The sequence below is a fragment of the Castor canadensis genome, chromosome 5, assembly GCF_047511655.1.
Source record: "Castor canadensis chromosome 5, mCasCan1.hap1v2, whole genome shotgun sequence".
Classification (NCBI taxonomy): Eukaryota; Metazoa; Chordata; class Mammalia; order Rodentia; family Castoridae; genus Castor; species Castor canadensis.
The window spans coordinates 148,920,634-148,939,297 of record NC_133390.1 but is presented as its reverse complement, the minus strand read 5'-3'; the positions used below and the strand labels follow the sequence as shown (position 1 = coordinate 148,939,297).

At 36.9% G+C, this 18,664-nt stretch overlaps 1 protein-coding gene across 1 annotated transcript in view; it reads right to left on the bottom strand.

Annotated features, from left to right (window-relative positions):
• Hao1 (hydroxyacid oxidase 1) overlaps positions 1-18,664 on the bottom strand; it is a 50,748-nt gene that overhangs the window by 15,848 nt on the left and 16,236 nt on the right. Inside the window, exons 3-4 of the mRNA XM_020184549.2 lie at positions 10,844-11,099; positions 3,370-3,545 (exon numbers count right to left, since the gene is read on the bottom strand). Of these exons, the coding sequence (XP_020040138.1) occupies positions 3,370-3,545; positions 10,844-11,099 (432 nt within the window). The remainder of the gene's footprint in view (positions 1-3,369; positions 3,546-10,843; positions 11,100-18,664) is intronic.

The window sequence follows — 18,664 nt, the reverse complement described above, 5'->3', positions numbered from 1 at the left end:
CTTCATGAAAATGTCAAAATGCTCAGATTTAGCCAAATATTCATGAATATCTGCAATTTTCATTAATCCTCATCAAATACTGTTGTGCATTCCATATATGTTAATTTTTCATTAAATATGTTGGTATTTAAGAAATTAAGTTCAATAGGTAATAGCATTGTTTGCTGTCTTATTAATATATTATTTCCATATTTGTTCTCCAATGCCAAAGCAAAATTCTAGTCCTCAAGATTTACCTTCAAGCCCTTGGAGTATTTGACACAGGACTCTATACTGACTTATGCAACTTCAGAAAGTGAATCCCACATACATGGCAGAATTTTGAATATGATCCAAGAATAGTGAATGAATATTCTTTAAGAGTGTCTTAAACATATATATGAAAAGAGCTAATTACAGAACCATTTCTCAGAAACAAAAAGCCACAATGGAAATGAGACAGCCTACTTTAAAAAAAAAAAAGAAATTCTAAAAATCAAAATCATTTTGTCTTTACTCATAAAAGCCATTTGTTGTGAGGGGGTGGGGGGGAAAGAGAAGAGGCCGGGGGGAAAGGGGGAGAAATGACCCAAATATTGTATGCACATATGAATAAAAGAAATTTTTTAAAAAGCCATTTGTTGGTTAGCATGAGTTTGGGCAAATACCAAATCCTGTCTGAGGTACATATTTGGAACTTTGTTGAAATTCTGCAAGGGCAGAGCTTAACCACAGCAAGAGATTACATTTTGCATTCCAATTTGCATTCATTAAAATGCAGTTCTTAAAATGGTGGTAAGGGTGGGATGTTTCATCTCAATCTTTCCAGCTGTTCATGATTTTATGTTCCTGCAAACATAAGCTGTACTTTTCTGGTAAAAGGAAAATGAAAGAAAATGGGTGACTCTCGGTTGGCCCATGTGACTTCTGGAAGAAAACCTGTGAAATGGAGAGAACTGGGTTTCCCAGAACTAGCCTGGCCACCCTTCCCCCATATCCAGATTGGCCATATGTGTTACTTGATATAGTTGTTGTCATAGAGATTGTTCTTGTTTGTTAAATAAATGAAATAAATAGTTACAGAAAAACTAGACAATGTAAACGTTACATGTGTAAATAAGTAATTTCCTTTCAAATGTCAAATGCCACATTCTCTTTATCTTGCTTTTCGAGTTCTCTCTAATTATATAGACTTATATAGATTTCACTAAGGATCTTACTCAATAAATATTTGAGCTATCTATTATGTATAAAATATCATGAAAGCAGGTAAATATGAGCTAGATAATCCTTATGGATGAGAAGGAAAGAAAGATGATTGCAGTGGTGGCAGTGGTGTTTGTCCTTGGTAAAATGATCACAGAGAGAAGTTCTAGATGGCAAGTTATTTATCAATGGAACACATCATAATAAATATAATTTAATAGGTTTGCATCATATTCTAGAGGGCAAAGTTGTAGAAAATAATATAAATTGGGAATCCAAAATTGAAAGGTTGCTTAAAAATGAAATGATCTCATTCTTATATTTGTCCCCTATTAAAGTGAGATAATTTGGGGACTAGACTAAAATTTTATTCTTCCCTCATATTTTCAATCCAGTTCCTCTGTGCCATCTCTATGATTAACTGCATGAATCTTCTAATTCAATTATACCTGGCATTATTCTAGATCAACTAATAGTCTCTTGCCTGTACAACAATAGTTCCTAAATACCCTCCCTGACTTCATTTGGCTACCACCATCCATTATGTTTATTGGACAAAATATGATTTTTACTAAGATACTAATCTGATGAGGTGGCTTCTCTGATCAAGACACTTCATGGTTCTCAACTACCTTAGACTCCATTCTCTAATACAGCTTGCATATTGGAAAATTTGTTACCCATAACTGCTTTATTCTGCCAATATTCCAGTCTGAAATAGATGGCTGGGCCCGTATTATGGCAAAAGTCAAACATTATTCTTCATTCTTAAATGAAATATTTTTTAACCCATTCTAGTCTCAAACCATTTTAAAGCCACTACCTTGTACATAGACTCCTATCAGCATCATCACCATTTTACTAACCTGAAATGTTTACTTGTATATCTCCCTTCTATAAGAACAGGCTTTCCTTTTGGCCAAGGACCTCAACTTATCTTCTTTAATTTAGTATAAATAAGCATGATAAATGTTTATGGAGTGAGTGATTGAATGAGTGAATAAGAGAACTGAATGAATGGCACAAATGTCCAGGTTAATGGTCTCTAGTATCTACAGTTGAGTGTGGCCACAGGAAGGAGCACTAATAATCGTGGATGACAACATGGATGCATAAGGTAAGTGGAATTGTTACTTAATGGTATATGTTAGTCAATATATATACAGCAAAGTATAAAATTTACAGCAATTCTGATTTTTCTGATTAATAGAAAACTGTGTAACAATTTTTTTAAAGCAAAAATTAAGACAGAGCTATATAAACCTATTTCCACAACCTAATAGATGCACTGGGTCCATTATTTTTTCTTTTACCATTATGAGCTTCATTTCTGCATAGAAATGTTTGAAAGTCAAAGTAGGTAGCATGCCTAGAGCTTCATAAATAGGGGCCACGAGAGTCACCCATGCTCATGTCCAATCTATGATCAAGGTTAGATTCTATGCTATTAGACCCTAAGAAGAGTTAATACACTAATTCCAAAATTTCTTACTGAAACATATCAGTTTAAAAAATGTTTTGGGAGTTACCTCTATAGCCATACTTAAAAAAACAAACAACAAAAAAAAAACTATTTCCAAAAACAAGAAAACATTTGCACTCCAAAGTTACTGCAGTCATTTTAACTCTCTGTGGGATTTAAATACAAGTGGACACTGGAGTAAGAATCAAGTTCCTTAATAACAATTGAGAATTTTATTGTCCTAGTCTACTATTCTCTACAGAGAGATGACGTGGATTTCATTATACTCAACTAGTCATTGGCACTTGGAAGGAACATAAGAAAAAAATAAGAAGCTCTTAAAACAGATCTGGCTGTCATAATGCCATCCTCAGGACTTCTCGGGTCTGAGAGTAATTATTGTAGCTTTCAGGTAAAGCAATGAACCCATGATATTCTACTAAGTTCCATGACTCAGTAACAGCTCCAAATAAAGCTATGATATCCTAACATTTTGAAAAATGTAACTTAGTGCTTAATGAGAGTTCAACTCTGTTTCAGAATATTGCCTAAAGACAAGGAGAAATTTACTCACTAACATCAGAAGAGAAAAATTGAGTTAGAATGTCTCTTTGATTCTCAAGATAATTTTTCCTGACTAATATTTTATTTTAAAAATGTCATCACCATGTCCACAAAAGATCATGAAATCAGCATGCGTTCAAGTAGAGAAGTAAACAAACCTCTCAAAATACCCTTCATGACAATGGGCAGTGATGTCAGTCTTCTGAGCCATTTAACATCTTCCCAGCTGAGAGATGGGTCTATTGCTTTTGCCACATATGCTGCAAGTCCACTGTTGTCTCCAAAATTTTCTTTAGGAGAAAATGCTAAATCATTTGTTTCAAAATTTTTCATTCTGAAATGAAGAGATGGATAAAGTAAGACAACTTTCAAAGTTAGCAATATCTTTACAGTGATTGATTCAACAAAAATGAGAGAGAGAGAGAGAGAGAGAGAGATCTTTTTCCAATCAACTGGCTTTTCCCTCCTCAATCACTTCTAAGTTGGTTGCATGCATATTTTCCATGTTTTGAGGTAGAACTCCAGGCTATATGTGACAATCCAGTGATCTTAATTGGTCACCTAAAGTTTATTTTACATTTATGTGTTTATACAAACTAATCAGTTTTGAGGAAAAATATGTGGCCATGTTCAAACATTTCCTGTTTAAACTAGTGTATGGATATAGACAATACTTGATGCTATTTTCAGTCAGCAATGGAAATTAATCCTAATGAGAAACATTTGCATGGTACATTATAATTTACAAAGAGCTTTCATACACCCATAGTTTTGTTCTTTTCTTCAGAAATTAAAATTGATTCTCTATAATTCCCATTCTACATAGAAAATAAAAACAGAAGTGCAGAATGAGATGCCCCAAGAATAAAACTAGCTAATGCCATCATTCAAGTTAAAACCTGGGTCTTTTCACTTGACTCCTAGTCAGACTCTCTTTGCTGAGATCAGTTGTGTCCTCGCTATTATATCTGGAATAACCTGGAAAACTTCCAAGCCCATGAAGACTTCTTGAGGAGGTGGGAACAGCTGTAACGTGTTAATGCCTACTGTCCATTGCCCCAGTAGGCTCACTGACCTGACCTGCTCAGGAGTAGGTCAGTGAGGGTTGTAGGCATGAAAGTAGGAAGTGTTTCCCAGCAGACAGGTTGTCACCTGTCTTTCCCATCTTCATTTAGCTGTTTTCTCTAAGGCTCTCTGACTGCTGAGGCAAACTTCCTGATCTTCCAGACAACTTTGACAATGCCATGAGCGTTCCAATTACCAGCACCTTCATTTTGTTGCCTGTGGCTTTTTCTTGTTCCTGGAGCCTGAGTTACCACCCACACACCAGACCGGAAGTGTCAGAGATTTTGAAGTGTAAATACACCCTCCCTCTTCCCCGCTTCCGCACCCCTGGGTAGATTGACTCTGATGTAGTCTGCATATGCTCCAAGAATGTTCCAGCAGGATTAGGCTTCCTTGATAAACTGCTCTTTGTCCAATGCCTTTCCTCTCTTGCTCCACTTCTCCACACCTCTAACTGTATTTCCTTCACCTTCCAAATGAACTACTTGCACTTAAGTCACTGGCTTACAGTCTGTTTCTCAGGGAACCCAAGGTGAGACACACCACCACTGAGTTGCTGCCTTCCCTTATGGTTAATTTTGTTGACCTGGTTTAGCCCAGTGTTTCTCTAACTCATCTGTAAGGCTCTGCTGTAGGCTCACCCTATGCCTGAAGTCCTTTCTCTTGGCCTAATAAACTCATGTCCTGATTAGATTTGGGCAGTTCCCCGAAATAAGAGCAAAGTCTTTTCTACCTGCAGTTGCAGCCGATAGGTAAGTGGATGACCATCTGGATATGCAATGGCACCATCCATGTGACTTAATTCCCCACAACCCCAAATACAATTGCAAACTTCATTCCCTGAAACACTGCTTTTGAATAATGATGATGACCTGGATTCATCTTCCTCTTCTGCATTTTACAAATTACCCTGGTAGCTACTTTCCTTTTATTGGCTAAAAGTACAGCTACAGATTGATCTCTGACTTAGTCCAACTCTTTCTTCTCCACCAGCTATACCACAGATCAAAGAAAAGATCTTGGAGCCATGACTATAAAAAACTTGTCTATAAAACCAGAAAAATGTAGACAGTATTTTAAAATTATTTTTAAATGATACTTTAATATAAAACTATATTTAATGCTTTTAATATTTTAGCGCATTTTAGCTAAAAAAAACTGGTAGTGTAGCTTGAATGATATATATTATCATAAGTACATGAACATTTCGTCTCATACAACTTGATTTAAGTCATTGAATCAATAGCAAAATTTTCTCAATAGGACTGAATAGTTGATCCTATACTGTAATGGACTCAGATTATCATTAAAGCACATAGAAAACTCTAAGTCTTTGAGAGTACTATGGATGCCTATCTCGCTTGAGGCCTTGGTAAGGATTTTGCTGAAATATTTGGGCACTTTTTTAGTCAAATCACTTAGGGTTGTAGATTTTATCATAGTCTTTGTTCTATGGTCACCCTAACTTGAAATGGATTAAGTTTTCTGTTCAATAAACATATCCTGATGATGGAGACCTATTCCATTACTTACAAATAATATAAAATATTTGATTCCAAACTTTTAAATAATATTAATAAGAAAAAGTCTATCCCATAGCAAGACAAGGAAAGAAAAAAAATCTGTATGTGTATATACACTTCATGGTACACCCACCCCCATCCTAAACAAGCTACAGTGTTCAGCAGGGGTGGGGTGAAAGGGTGAAATGGATAGGAAAAAACAGAAACATGGATAAAATTATATAAATAACTGTTGTTATTCTTGGACGGTGAAATGCAGATCAACACTTGAATGAATGTTGCCTTACAGAAATTTCAGTGCACAATGAAGCCTTGTTGTTACTCTAAAACTTTGTTCAAAGCCAGAAGCCAAGAAAAAGTTTTCAGATATATTGACAGAGACCCACGATGGAGTGTTTTAACCAGTGGCTCCAAGAGAAACCACCATGAATGCTATTTTTATTACGATTATGACATATATGTATAAAGATACTTAAGGCAACTTCTGATAACCAAAGTATTCCATTTTGTAAGGAAAGAAAGGGACAACATAAAAATAATGTAATTACTTAGGACTTAATTTTCCAACTCCTGTTCTGTTTAATGATGCAAAGGCAAGAGACAAGATTTCTTCTTTGTAAGGTAACTACTATGTCTTGTGTAGCCCTTAATATACTTTTAAATCTAATATAGAAATTGTTTTAGCTTTTAGTAAGTTAGCATTGTAGCAGTGGTAACAACTGCTAAAGAATAAAGAAAGTAAAATTCATTAAATAACCAATATGAATACTACTAATAATAAGTATTATTAGTTAATATATACAATTATTATAAATATTGATGAAGTGATATTAAAAATAAAGCTATATCTGAATATTGAGAAACCAAAAAATAAAATAAAATTAAGTAAAATAGAATCCAGTACAGCTCACAATATCAACACATTATACAGAGAAAGAGACTGAGAGAGATGGTTACAGGGCCATCAACCTCTAATTCTGTAGTTAGCAAAATATTTATGTCAGAATATAGTGCTGGTAATTTTGTCCTCAGTGTGACCAAGCAGTTAAAAGACAGGCTAAGTGTACAAACTTTTGAGTTCAAATCTTTGTTCAACTTTTTCCTAATTATGTTATATTGGGAAAATCTCATATGTTCTAGTACATTTATATTTATTAATTTAATAATTATGTATTGATCGCCTCGTGTGACAATGATTTAGCTATTTAGGATATCTATGTAGCTATGTGAATAAGATACTCAAACATTTCTACTAAAGATAAACATAATCAATATGTAAGTTACAGAGCGTGTTGGAACTTAAGCATTGTACAAAATAGAGAAAAGAGTGGGCAGAATAAGAGGACCATAAGCTGGCAGAGGCTCAAGTTGAAATTTTAAATTTAGTAATCAGAGTTGCCCTCATTGCAAAGCTACTTTGAGAAGGAAATCAGTAATGTTATTCATTTGTTTTACTTTAATTGCTGCTGTAACAAATGACCACAAACTTGAGGGCTTAAAATACAAATTTATTATGTTACCATTCTGAAGTCAGAAGTCCAAAAGGGATTTCACTGGACTAAACTCAAGGGGTACTTACAGCTTCTTTCCACTTTGTGGGTACCAGGGGATCCATCTCCTTGTTTTTTCCAACTCTAGAACCCATGTGCTTTCCTTGTTTCCTGGCCAGGTCACTCCAATCTCTGCTTCTATCATCTCATCTTTTTCTTTGATATTGACACTCAGGTCTCTCTCTTATAAGGACCCTTTTCATTATATTAAGTCTACTAGGGTAAAACAGGACCACCTCCTAATCTCAGTGTCCTTAACTTAATCCTATTTGTGAAGTCCATTTTACCATGGAAAGTGCCAGGTTCCAGGGATTAGGATGTGAATACCTTTGGTCTACCACACAATGAGAATGCTTTCCAAATTGTGGTTAACTTGATCTTAGTCAATAACGAGAAATTAGTTTTCTTCTCTTTAATACTGCCTGGCACTGCACTGAAGAGCTAAATCTTAGCCCAGGGTAAATGAACCATCTCCATAGGAGTGTGACCAAAGCAAAGATCCTTGCCTAAAAGCTTCAAGAATCACTGTGGTGACCTCACCTCTTCCAGAGCATTCTCCTCACTCCATCTCAGTTTCAGGAACCTCTGTGCCATTTATAAAATACACCCATACATAGGTTTTGCATATAGACCAAGCGAAGATTACCCAATGCCTGAACTCTCACTGCTCCCAGATGCCAACAGTAGGAACTTTTCCCTCCACCCGGGCAGAGGAAGTAGCAAGAGGGAGCCACTGCTTTACCAACTCATTCTCCTCTGGATTTCCTGCCTTCCTTGCCTGCCAAACCTCACATCTGAAAAGCAGGCTTCACCTTCTATGAGTCAGGTCAGCTGTGGAAAGAAACTGATTTCCTATCAGATCGTAACAAATGAGCATTTTTGGCTGTATGTGGCCTCAGGCAGAAGCCTTGACCTTCCCTCAGTGTGCTCTGCTGAGTTTGGGCCAGTGAGGAGCTGACCTGAAGCCACTCAGATTAGAAAACACCAGTGCAGGCTGCGGCTGGGATGTACCCCGCTGTGGGGCGTTTCCCATGTTCCCCCTAACCTGAATGTGTTACTCATTATCTGATCATCTTCAAACAGGAGCTGTGACAAGCTAGGAGCCATGGCCACTCCTGTGCACACAGACAGCTGAAAGGGGTCTTTGTTTCATGGTCTTTCACGTCATCTGGGCAGAAACCTAGGAGCAAAGGAAAAGTGGGGAGCAAATACCCTTCCCTATCCTCACTGAGTGGCCCCAACAGCAAAGGAGCAAGAGGTACCAGGCAGAATTAACAACTATGTCACGCTACTTACTTAATTCAATACTTTTGTTAAATGCATTTTGTTATCCAGCGCAAAAAAGTATTTAAGCTGCAAAGAACAAACAAAAGAAAAACAAATCCTGCTGCATCTTTTATTATTGTTATTGTTCATAGCAGTGGTATTAAGGAGAGGCAGAAAATTAATGGCAAATTGCTTTTTAAATAGCCAAAGAAACAATGAGGAAAGTTTCTGTAAGAAGCAAAGAGAGTGAGAAACTAATTATTCTAGAAGTCCTTAAAAATTAGACAGTCAAAATAGAGAAATAATTAAAATATAGATTGTATTTTAGGAAAATTTGAGGTCTTCTGCTTTCTGATGAATTTGGCAAGGCATGGGCTTTTGTTTTTGTTTCTATTCTCTTTGCACATGAAATGCTCAACATCCCTGGCCATAAAAGAAATGCAAATCAAAACCACATTAAGGTTTTGAGGTAGCTCACACCTGTTAGAATGGCTATCATCAAGAACACAAACAACAAATGTTGGTGAGAATGTAGGATAAAGAAACCTTCATACACTGCTGGTGGGAATGAAAACCACTATAGAAACAGGATGGATGCTCCTCCAAAAACTAAAAATAGAACTGCCACATTATCCAGCAATACCACACCTAGGGACATCCCCCAAAGAATGTAAGTCAGATTATAATAAAGACACCTGCACATCCATGTTTGTTGCGACATTAGTCACAATACCTAAGCTATGGAAACAGCCAGCTTACCCCAGTACTAATGAATGGATTAGGAAAATGTGGTATTTATAGACAATGGAATTTTGTTCAGCCATAAAGATGAATGAAATTTTGTCATTTGCAGGTAAATGGATGGAAATGGAGAATATGATCTTAAGTGAAGTTAGTAAAGAAAGGCCACAAGTTTTCTCTCAAATGTGGAATATAGACCCAATACAAATACAGTAATATTGTGAAAAACAAGTCACACTAAGTGGAGGTCACACACATGAGAGGGAGGGTAAAAGAAGGAAGTCAAGAAGGTGAATATAGTCAAGAAGGTGTATACAAGAATGAATACAGAATTTTTAAACCTGTTGACATCACCATAAGAAGGGAACTAAGGTAGAATGAAGAAATTGGGGATGAACCAATTCGGGTTATAATACCGAAATGAAAATAGTACAATGAAATTCCCTATATAGCTATCTTAAACAAACAAAACCTTTTTTTTTTTACAAAAAATAGGAAGGCAAAACTGGTCCTGGTGGGGGACTTTGTACCAGTGGGAGGGAGAAGGATAAAAGGAAAGGGTATAGGAGAGTAAATATGGGGCAATATTATGTACACATGTATGCCAATGAGACCTGCTGAAACTATTTCAGCTTTGGGCAGAGACGAGAAAAAGGAGAATGCTGGAAGGGGTGAATTCAACTATGATATACTGTTAAGAACTTTTGTAAATGTCTCATGGTACCCCCCAGTACAACAATAATAAAAAAAACAGGAATAAAATAAAAAATTTTTAAAAAGGGTTGGTGGAGTAGCTTAAAGTGGAGGCCCTTAGTTCAAACCCCAGTACTGCAAAAACAAAACAAAAAAAGAGAATCATAGTTCCAGGCCAGCCCATGCAAAAATGTTTGTGAGACCCATTTCCAAAATAACCAGAATTAAAAGGGTTGGAGGTGTGGCTTAAGCAGTAGAGAACTTAACTAGTTTGAACTAGCCTGAGTTCAAACCCAGTACAACCAAAAGAATAAAATTAAATTCATAAATGAATAAATAAATAAATCTAAAGATGAATATTTCATTTTGACAAAGAAATCAGGTACCAGGATCACAATAACAAAGTTTTGCCTTGGCTAACTTAAGTATCTCCCATTTGTATGATTTTTCATACTTCTCAAAGCACTATTACACTCTCATACATAAAAGTAGTTGATGTTTTCAAGTGTATAGCAATTCCTGCCTCTGTTTCATGGCTTAAATACATGACACCCATCAAGAGGTGTTATTTGCTAGAGATTACATGAATATTTACCAATTCCACTATGTCTAGGACCCAGAGCCTATCATTCTTGGACAAGATCCCTTTTAACTCTACTTTAAGATGAATGTTTTTGTAGAGATCTCATTCTTCATGATAACTACTTGGAAACTAGAGTAAGTCTTTCAAGTTGGCTCATGAAAGAGCAAAGTGAATTAGCACACCAGTTTGGGGACTGTGTGCTCACAGTTACCTGAGTTGTGGTGGCAGCTTGAACCTGTTACGCACGTCATCAAAGCGGTTGCCCAGGTAAGGTGTGTCTGCAGTCACGAATATGGCTTTATAGCCCATGTGCTCAGCTCGCTTCACTAGCTGCTTGGTGACCTCCCGGTCCTTGTAGATGTACAGTTGCAGCCAGCGAAGTGCCTCAGGGCCAGCCTCTGCCACTTCTTCAATTGAGGAGGTGGCCCAGGAACTCAGCATCATACCAGTTCCCAGGGTCTGACAGGCTGAGAAAGAAAGGAAGTGATCAAGGAAGGCCTGGCATATCTCCTCCTCCCAAGTCTTCAGGTTGTGGTTCATGATCCTCTGAAAGGACAATTTGACAATGTGTAATCAAACGGTTAAAATACATACTGCGTCTGTTACTCCTGAAGAAGAGCAAGGAAATAACCAAAGATGTGCTCTATCTAAGGGTGGAAATACTGAGAACAACCTGACAGGACTGATTATACTTTACATATAAAGTGAAATGCACACAACCATTAAAGATAGCATTATTGTGATGGTTGGTTTTATCTGTCAATTTGGTGAGGCCACTGAGCCCAGATACTTGGGTATTGCTGTGAAGGTATTTTTAAAATTTTTTAATATTGTTTTTATTGTTGTGCTGGGTGGGGGTACATTGTGGCATTTACAAAACTTCTTACAATGTATCGAATATATCATATTTGAATTCATCCCATCCAAGGCTCTCCTTTATGCCCTCCCTCCCCCTATTCCCAGAATAGTTTCAGCAGGTATCAATTTTGCATTTCCATATATACATATACAGTTTTTGTACCATATTCCCCTTCCTATACCTTTTCTTTTTTAAATGAGATTACTATTTCAGTTAGTAGGCTTTGAGCAAAGCATATTACTTGCCATAGTGTAATTGGCTGCATCTAATCAGTTGAAGACTTTTATTAAAAAAAAAAGACTGACCTCTACTAAGTAAGAGGAAAAGAGAATTCTGTGAAAAAGACTACCATTGAACTTGATCTATAACATCAATTTTTCACTAGGTCTCCATCCAACCTGTCTGCTGGTAACTGCAGATTTCATATTCATTCAACCTCCATTGTCATGTAAGACAGTTCCTTCAAAAAAATTTATTGGTGGACAGCTAGAGTTATGTAGATAGAAAAAGACACGGACAGAGCTGTATCTGTCTATACTGAGAGAAAAAGGGAATGATAGCATTGGTTTTGTTTCTCTGTAGAACTCTGACTATTATGATTACAAAAGAATATTTACAGATATGCAAAAATGTTCAAGATGTACAGATATATTAAAGAAGGAAAAAAGTGTACAAAACAGCATGTATAATACAATTCCACATTTAAAAAATTCTAAGTATTGGTGTATGAACCTTAAACTAAATGTTGATGGATGAGATAATTGTGAGTTTAATTTTTCCTTCCTCCTTAATTTTCTAAATTTCATTTTTAAAGTTTTTACTAAGATATATTCTGCCATTTATGTCCTCCTTTAAAATTTCCTAAAAATGTATATGTTAGATATCTCAAGTAGACTCATATCATTTTCAGCAAGGTAGCAAGAAACAAGGAAATAAATGAAAAACTACCAACTGTCTTAGAGGACTTGCAAAAACCATAGGCTTTCCTCCAAAACTAGGTCATAAAACTAGTGGAGGAGAAACTAACACAGTGTTTGCAGGCTACATAAAGAATACCAAGCTAGTCAGATCCTGGTAGTTGAATCTGTAGATGCCTAGCTATTTGGGAGGCTAAGATAGGGAGGATCTGCGGTTCCAGGACAGCCCAGCCAAAAATTTCACCAGATCCCATCTCAATGGAAAAAATCTGGGTATTGTGGTGCCTACCAGCTGAAGTATAAAATAGGAGGATCAAGGCCTGGGCAAAAAGAGTGAGACCCTGTTTGAAAAATAATTAGAGCAAAAAGGGCTGGAGGCATGGCTCAGTTCAAACCCCACTTACACACACACACACACACACACACACACACACACACAAATTTCATGTGATAAATCATAAGTATCTAAAACTGACTATGACTCTGGGTCATGTGCTTTATCTGAGAGTCCACCAAGTAACAAATTGGAGTAACTGCAGTTGTTCAAGTGACTCTCATAGGACAATGAGGAGAAGGAAGTAAGAAACTGTTTCAAGCTACACTGAGAAGTTTAAAAACTTCCTCTTGCAAATTTTAGCCAGCAGCCAAATCTCCTGGAGGGTTTATGAAAACAGATTTCCGGGTCCCACCCACAGTTTCTGATTTTATAGGTCCAACATAGGGTCCAAGAATTTTCCTTTCTAACCAGTTTCCAAATGATGCTGATGCTGCCAGTGCTGGATCACACTTTAACATTTAAATAGCAGCAGCTGATAGCAAAAGTCTAAGCTCAAATAGTAATAAAAGGGATTTGGTTTTTTTTAATACTTAATTATCATATTATTGTACTGGGGGTACATTGTGACATTTACAATAGTTCTTACAATATATCATAGCTGAATTCAGCCTCTCTGTCATTTTTCCCTATGCCTTTCAAGGTATTTTCATGCTTGTTCTCAGGTCATTAACAACATTCAAAAGATGTGAGCTGGAGATCTTCACATCTATGGACCACTAATTTGTCCTGTTCCCCTACCACCAGGAGTTCCTTTGAGAATTTCTATCATGGCATCTCATGACTTGCAAAATATTTCCCAAAAATAAAAACCACACACATTTTACTAAGTCACAACATGTATGGGCGGCCAAGTGGCATACAAATCCAACATATCTAGGACAATGATCTTTCTAGAATTCCTAGATGCCCAAAAGTCTCTCTGGGACCAAGCAGAGATGAATACACTTCCTCAATATTTCAGGACCATGGCATCCAGTACACTAGGTTGGCCATGTTTCCGACAGACGTTAGCAGGCCAATCACTTTGGGAAGACATGGAATCTTGAAATCCAGTGGAAAGTTTGGCCACAACCTATTATTGGTACAGAGGGAGAGGTCCAGCAAAGAGAATCCCTCTGATGACAAGTCATCTTTTTGTAGTTAACATAAAAGCATCACCCAGGCTTAGGAGCTCTGCCACTGAGGAAATCAGAATTTGCAAAAATATTTCCTTGAAGTCATAAGAAATACCTACAGACAAAATAGATTCTCAAAATGCCAGAAACCAATGCACAAATAATACCTACACCACCCAAACCATCTAACATGTGCAAGGTGTCAGCCTTTATAAATGTTTTACCCAAATCACTGGAGTGTGAATTTCCAGAGAGAAGGAAGGACAGTCTGTACCACCTATTTCCTGAGTCTACCTGTTCTGATACAAATGTCTCCTGAAATTATTGCTGTTCTGTGTTTCTTTTTCAATTGTTAAATCATAAGTGTTAAAATTTGGAATCAGCATTCTCAAAAGTCTAAGTTACCATTGTTTTCAGTTGTAGGCAATAAATATTGGTAATTTAGTGATTTAATCCAAGCGTCTCCCCTGGGTGTACTGGTAATATCAGCATCTGCACTGATGTAGTATTTGTTGAGGCCGAGATATTACTCCCCAGAGAAAACAGAGGAAAAGCATAAGTATGTCTCCTAGAACAAATATTACTGATCACTGTGGTGACCATTTACTGTGACCATGTAATATGATAAAGGAAAATTATTGATGAATCACACCCGCTATTTTCAATATAGTTTCACAGTACAATAAGCTAAAGAAACTTGGGATTTTACAAGGCCCATTCAGAGAGACAATTAAAATTTTGCCTATTCAACTAAGGACAGATCTGGGATTAAGTAGGCACATACCAGTATGACAGTTATGCTTGTTATATATTCAGCTACAGCTGGGCATTGTAGCTCATATCTGTAATCTCAGCACTCAGGAGGCTGAGGCAGGAAAATCACAAGTTCAAGGTCAGCCTGGGATAAATAGTAAGATCCTGTCTCCAAAAAAGAAAAAGAAAATTGAAGTAACTCCATTGCAATATGTAAGTTGCCATAGCTCTGAGGTAAATAACCTCAGCCTTTGGTTCCTTAATGTGTCATCAATTTCTTCTTTCCCCAAGGAACCTTCAGACCTTCCCATACTCCAGCAACTTAATCATTAATGCCTGGCAAACCTGGGGCACCAAACTTGTCAGAGCATGAGCGACGCATCTCAGCATCACTTTGAATGTGTCAAAGACTTTTGATGTGCTGGTTGCTGAGTATTTCAAATGTCAACTTCACCAAAGAGATAAAGATAAACCCTTCTAGCTTGCAGTGGGGATAAAAATCATAATCTTAAAAATGTTATTAATAAATTAGAATGAGCAGGATTTGTTTAAAAGTTCTAATCAGAGTCATCCTAGTGTAGTGCTTGAAGGCCCAGATGTATTCAATCCTTTTATTCCCCTTCATTTTGACTGCTTGTGCAAGTATGAATATTGGACCTCCTACTTCCAAAAGCAAGAACCATCAGGTTTCTTTCTACAAAGGACACGTGTCAGCTTTCATTTCTAGTCCAAATTGTTGCTACTCATCATGTAGTAACTGAAAATTGCATTTCCGCAATGCCTTGCAAATGGAGCTCACAGCTGGGGTGCTATTACCAGGCAAAGCTTGGCTCTTACCAATGATGAAGTTCCCTTTGTAATAGTGAAAACATCCAAAGTAAAACATATAGAGACACTGTCAAGCAAACATTGTTCTCATGTGTCATTATCCCTGATGTATCTTCAAGAATGGACACCCCAACTTTTGTTTCTCTTTTTCTGTGGTGCTGAAGAATGAACCCAGGACTTTGCACATGCTAGGTAAGTGCTCTGCTATTGAGTTCTCTCCTCAACCTAAGAATAGACTAAAATTTTTGATGCTTTCAATTTATTCAGACTTTGATATGTGGCATTTCTTTTCTTCTTTACATAGAGGTAACACTAATACATTATGCCATTACAAGAAAAACACAAAGGACTAATGCACACTTCACTAAAGGAGACACTGGTAAAGTCACAAGCATCAAACATAAAGCTACTTATATGACCTGGGAGATAAGACTGATATCGCAGAACGGAGATGATGTATAAGGGAATGAGAATCAGGACCAGGCTATAATCCCAGCCTTCCATCCCAGAAGCACAGTCCATCTGCACAATGCCTTTAAACACAGTTGTCCTGCCCTCTTTAGAGCATTGCTAGATAGTGCATTGAGACAAGGTTGTGGATGTTTTCTGTTTAAACTCTGAAGTCATAAAGGGTTAGGTGTGAGAATGTCCAACACTATTTGGAAGAAAAAGTCCAAGATAACTTTTTTAATTTTCATAATTTTACCTAAGACATCTAACATTATTCATTAATCTTTTCCAAAGTCAACATTACTTTGCAATGTTTTCTGGTTTTATTAAATACATTTACTTATTTGTTTTTTAATTAATAAATAAGCTTTTTGATTTAGGGGAGTAACGTGTCATTTTTGATCTGTGTGCACATTGTGGATTAATTCAATCATGCTGATTAGCATATCCAACTTATTTGTTCTGGAAAGCACATTAGAAATCTACACTTCAGATATGGGGAAACACCCACCCACTGAGTGGGGTGTTTTCTTAGCGTACAGGAGGCCCTGGGTTCAATCTCCAATCCCACAAAAACAATAACAACAAAAACACTTTTTTAGCAATTTTGGAATATAGAACACATTACTGTTAATGGTGGTGCCATACAGTTCAACAGATCACTAACACCCTCTAGTCTAGCTTAGGCTTTTTAGTCTCTGATCAACATCTTTCCCATCTCTTTCTCCCTACCCTCACCTTTTGATAATCACCTACTCTCTTTTTCTATGAGACTGACTTTTTCAGATTTCACATATACTGAGATGGCACAGTGTCTATTTTTAAGTGCTTGGTTTATATTTCTTAATGTAATGTCCACCAATTCCATCCATGTTGCAGAGAATGGCAGAGCTTCCTTCTTTTAAAAGGCTATATGGTATTTCATTGTGTATCCATACCACATTTTCTTCATTCATTCATTTGATAGACACTTAGGTCAATTCCACATCTTGGCTATTATAGATGAAATGAACTTCAAGTTCATTTCAAGATGAAATGAACTTTAGAGTGCATATGTATCTTTGACCTACCAACTTCAATTCCTTTGAATGTTTACCCAGAAATGAGATTGCTGGATCATATAATAATTCTATTTTTAATTTTATAAGGAATTGCACCAAAGTAACTAGCTTCAGCACAGGAAAGGGAACAAGTAACAAGAGAAGAGACAACCCATAGATGGAAAGAAAATATTTGCAAACTATATATCTGATAAGGGGCTATACCTCATAATACATAAGGAACTCAAGCAACTCGATAACAAGGAAACAACCCAAATAATGAGCTGTAGGGTAATGGAAAACATTAGTACTTTTAGTTTTATATAAGTTATCCTCAGCCCCACTCACAAGAAAGCTTATTAAAATTAAATCACATGCACAAGGGTGGGGAAGTGCTTCAAGGGTCTGCAATACCTGGCATAAGGTAAGTGTGCTTCTGTCTCCGTAGGCTCCACTCAATAGAGAGTTAGCTAAATTGCCTACACCATGGAATCAGTAGTCAACTATGGAAACTTACTTCAATTCACATCAGATAGGAATACTGCTACCTCTGGACTTGATACAAATTTCAAACTCCAATGCCCAGTGATTTAAATGGGCTGGGACAGAGTAATAGCTTTGCAGAACAGCACAAACTGGCAGTATCTAGCCATACTCTGTAGGTGAAAAATGCTTCTGGATTTGGGCAGGGTTTCTTTATATATCAAGCCTTAATGAAAGCTTTAATTTCTGATTCAGGTAAACTGAATGTTGGGTAGTAAAGACAGGAAACCTATTGTGCAGTTAAATTTTAGGGATTTGGATGCTAAGTCTGTCAATGACTGATCTTTAATTGATAATTACTGTGAAGACAGCTCTTTTATCTACTGTCAGCTTTGTCCTGGGAGTCATCCTGAAATCAGCAGAAGAATTAGAGGGTCTTCAGAAGAGAATTCTTCCCATGCTACCTCTAACACTGTTTTGTGGTGTGCATAGGAATCATGTGGGGTCGCTGACACAGTCAGATCCTGACTGATTGGTCTATAGTGAGACTGAGATTGTGCGTTTCTTAAAAGCTCCTGAGTGGTGTCAAAACTGTTGATCTATAAAGCATTCTTTGTGAATAATGAGACAGATGCTTTCTTTCATAAGGACTCATCTAAATTAATGGGCTATATGTAATGCTCATCCAAAGATATGATCTGAGAGAAAAAGAGAGGAGAAACTGACCAGCTATGATAGGGTGGGCAATGAATATCACATGGCTTGTCAATTGCCAGCCATGCCCTGCTGGTGACTATGTCTTTCTTCTCTGTTGGTAGCCCTTTGGAGAAGGACAAAGACTCACTTGCCATATTTGCTCATGTGTTCAACTCTTACTAGTTTAAAAGTCAAGAAACAACCTTTGTTATAATGACAACCCCTTTGCACACTTAACTGTCATCAGGTATATTTTATCAGTTTACTTATCTGTGATTTGTCCAACTTCCTTGATTTTAGATTAGAAGGAAAAACAAATAACAAAATAAAAATAAAATGGCAGAAGATGAAAGAGAGGTTACTCAAAGCTGAGAAGTCATCTTACCAATTATGAAATAGCTTCCAAATGTTTAATGTCAGGTTCAACCATCCTACAAATAGGATGCTGAGTCATCAGGTAAAACTACAACTCACCATGTCAGACTTGACACGAAAGGCAGTTATATCTGAGAATGATGTCCATCCTTATCCACCACCAACCCCATCCCTACAAA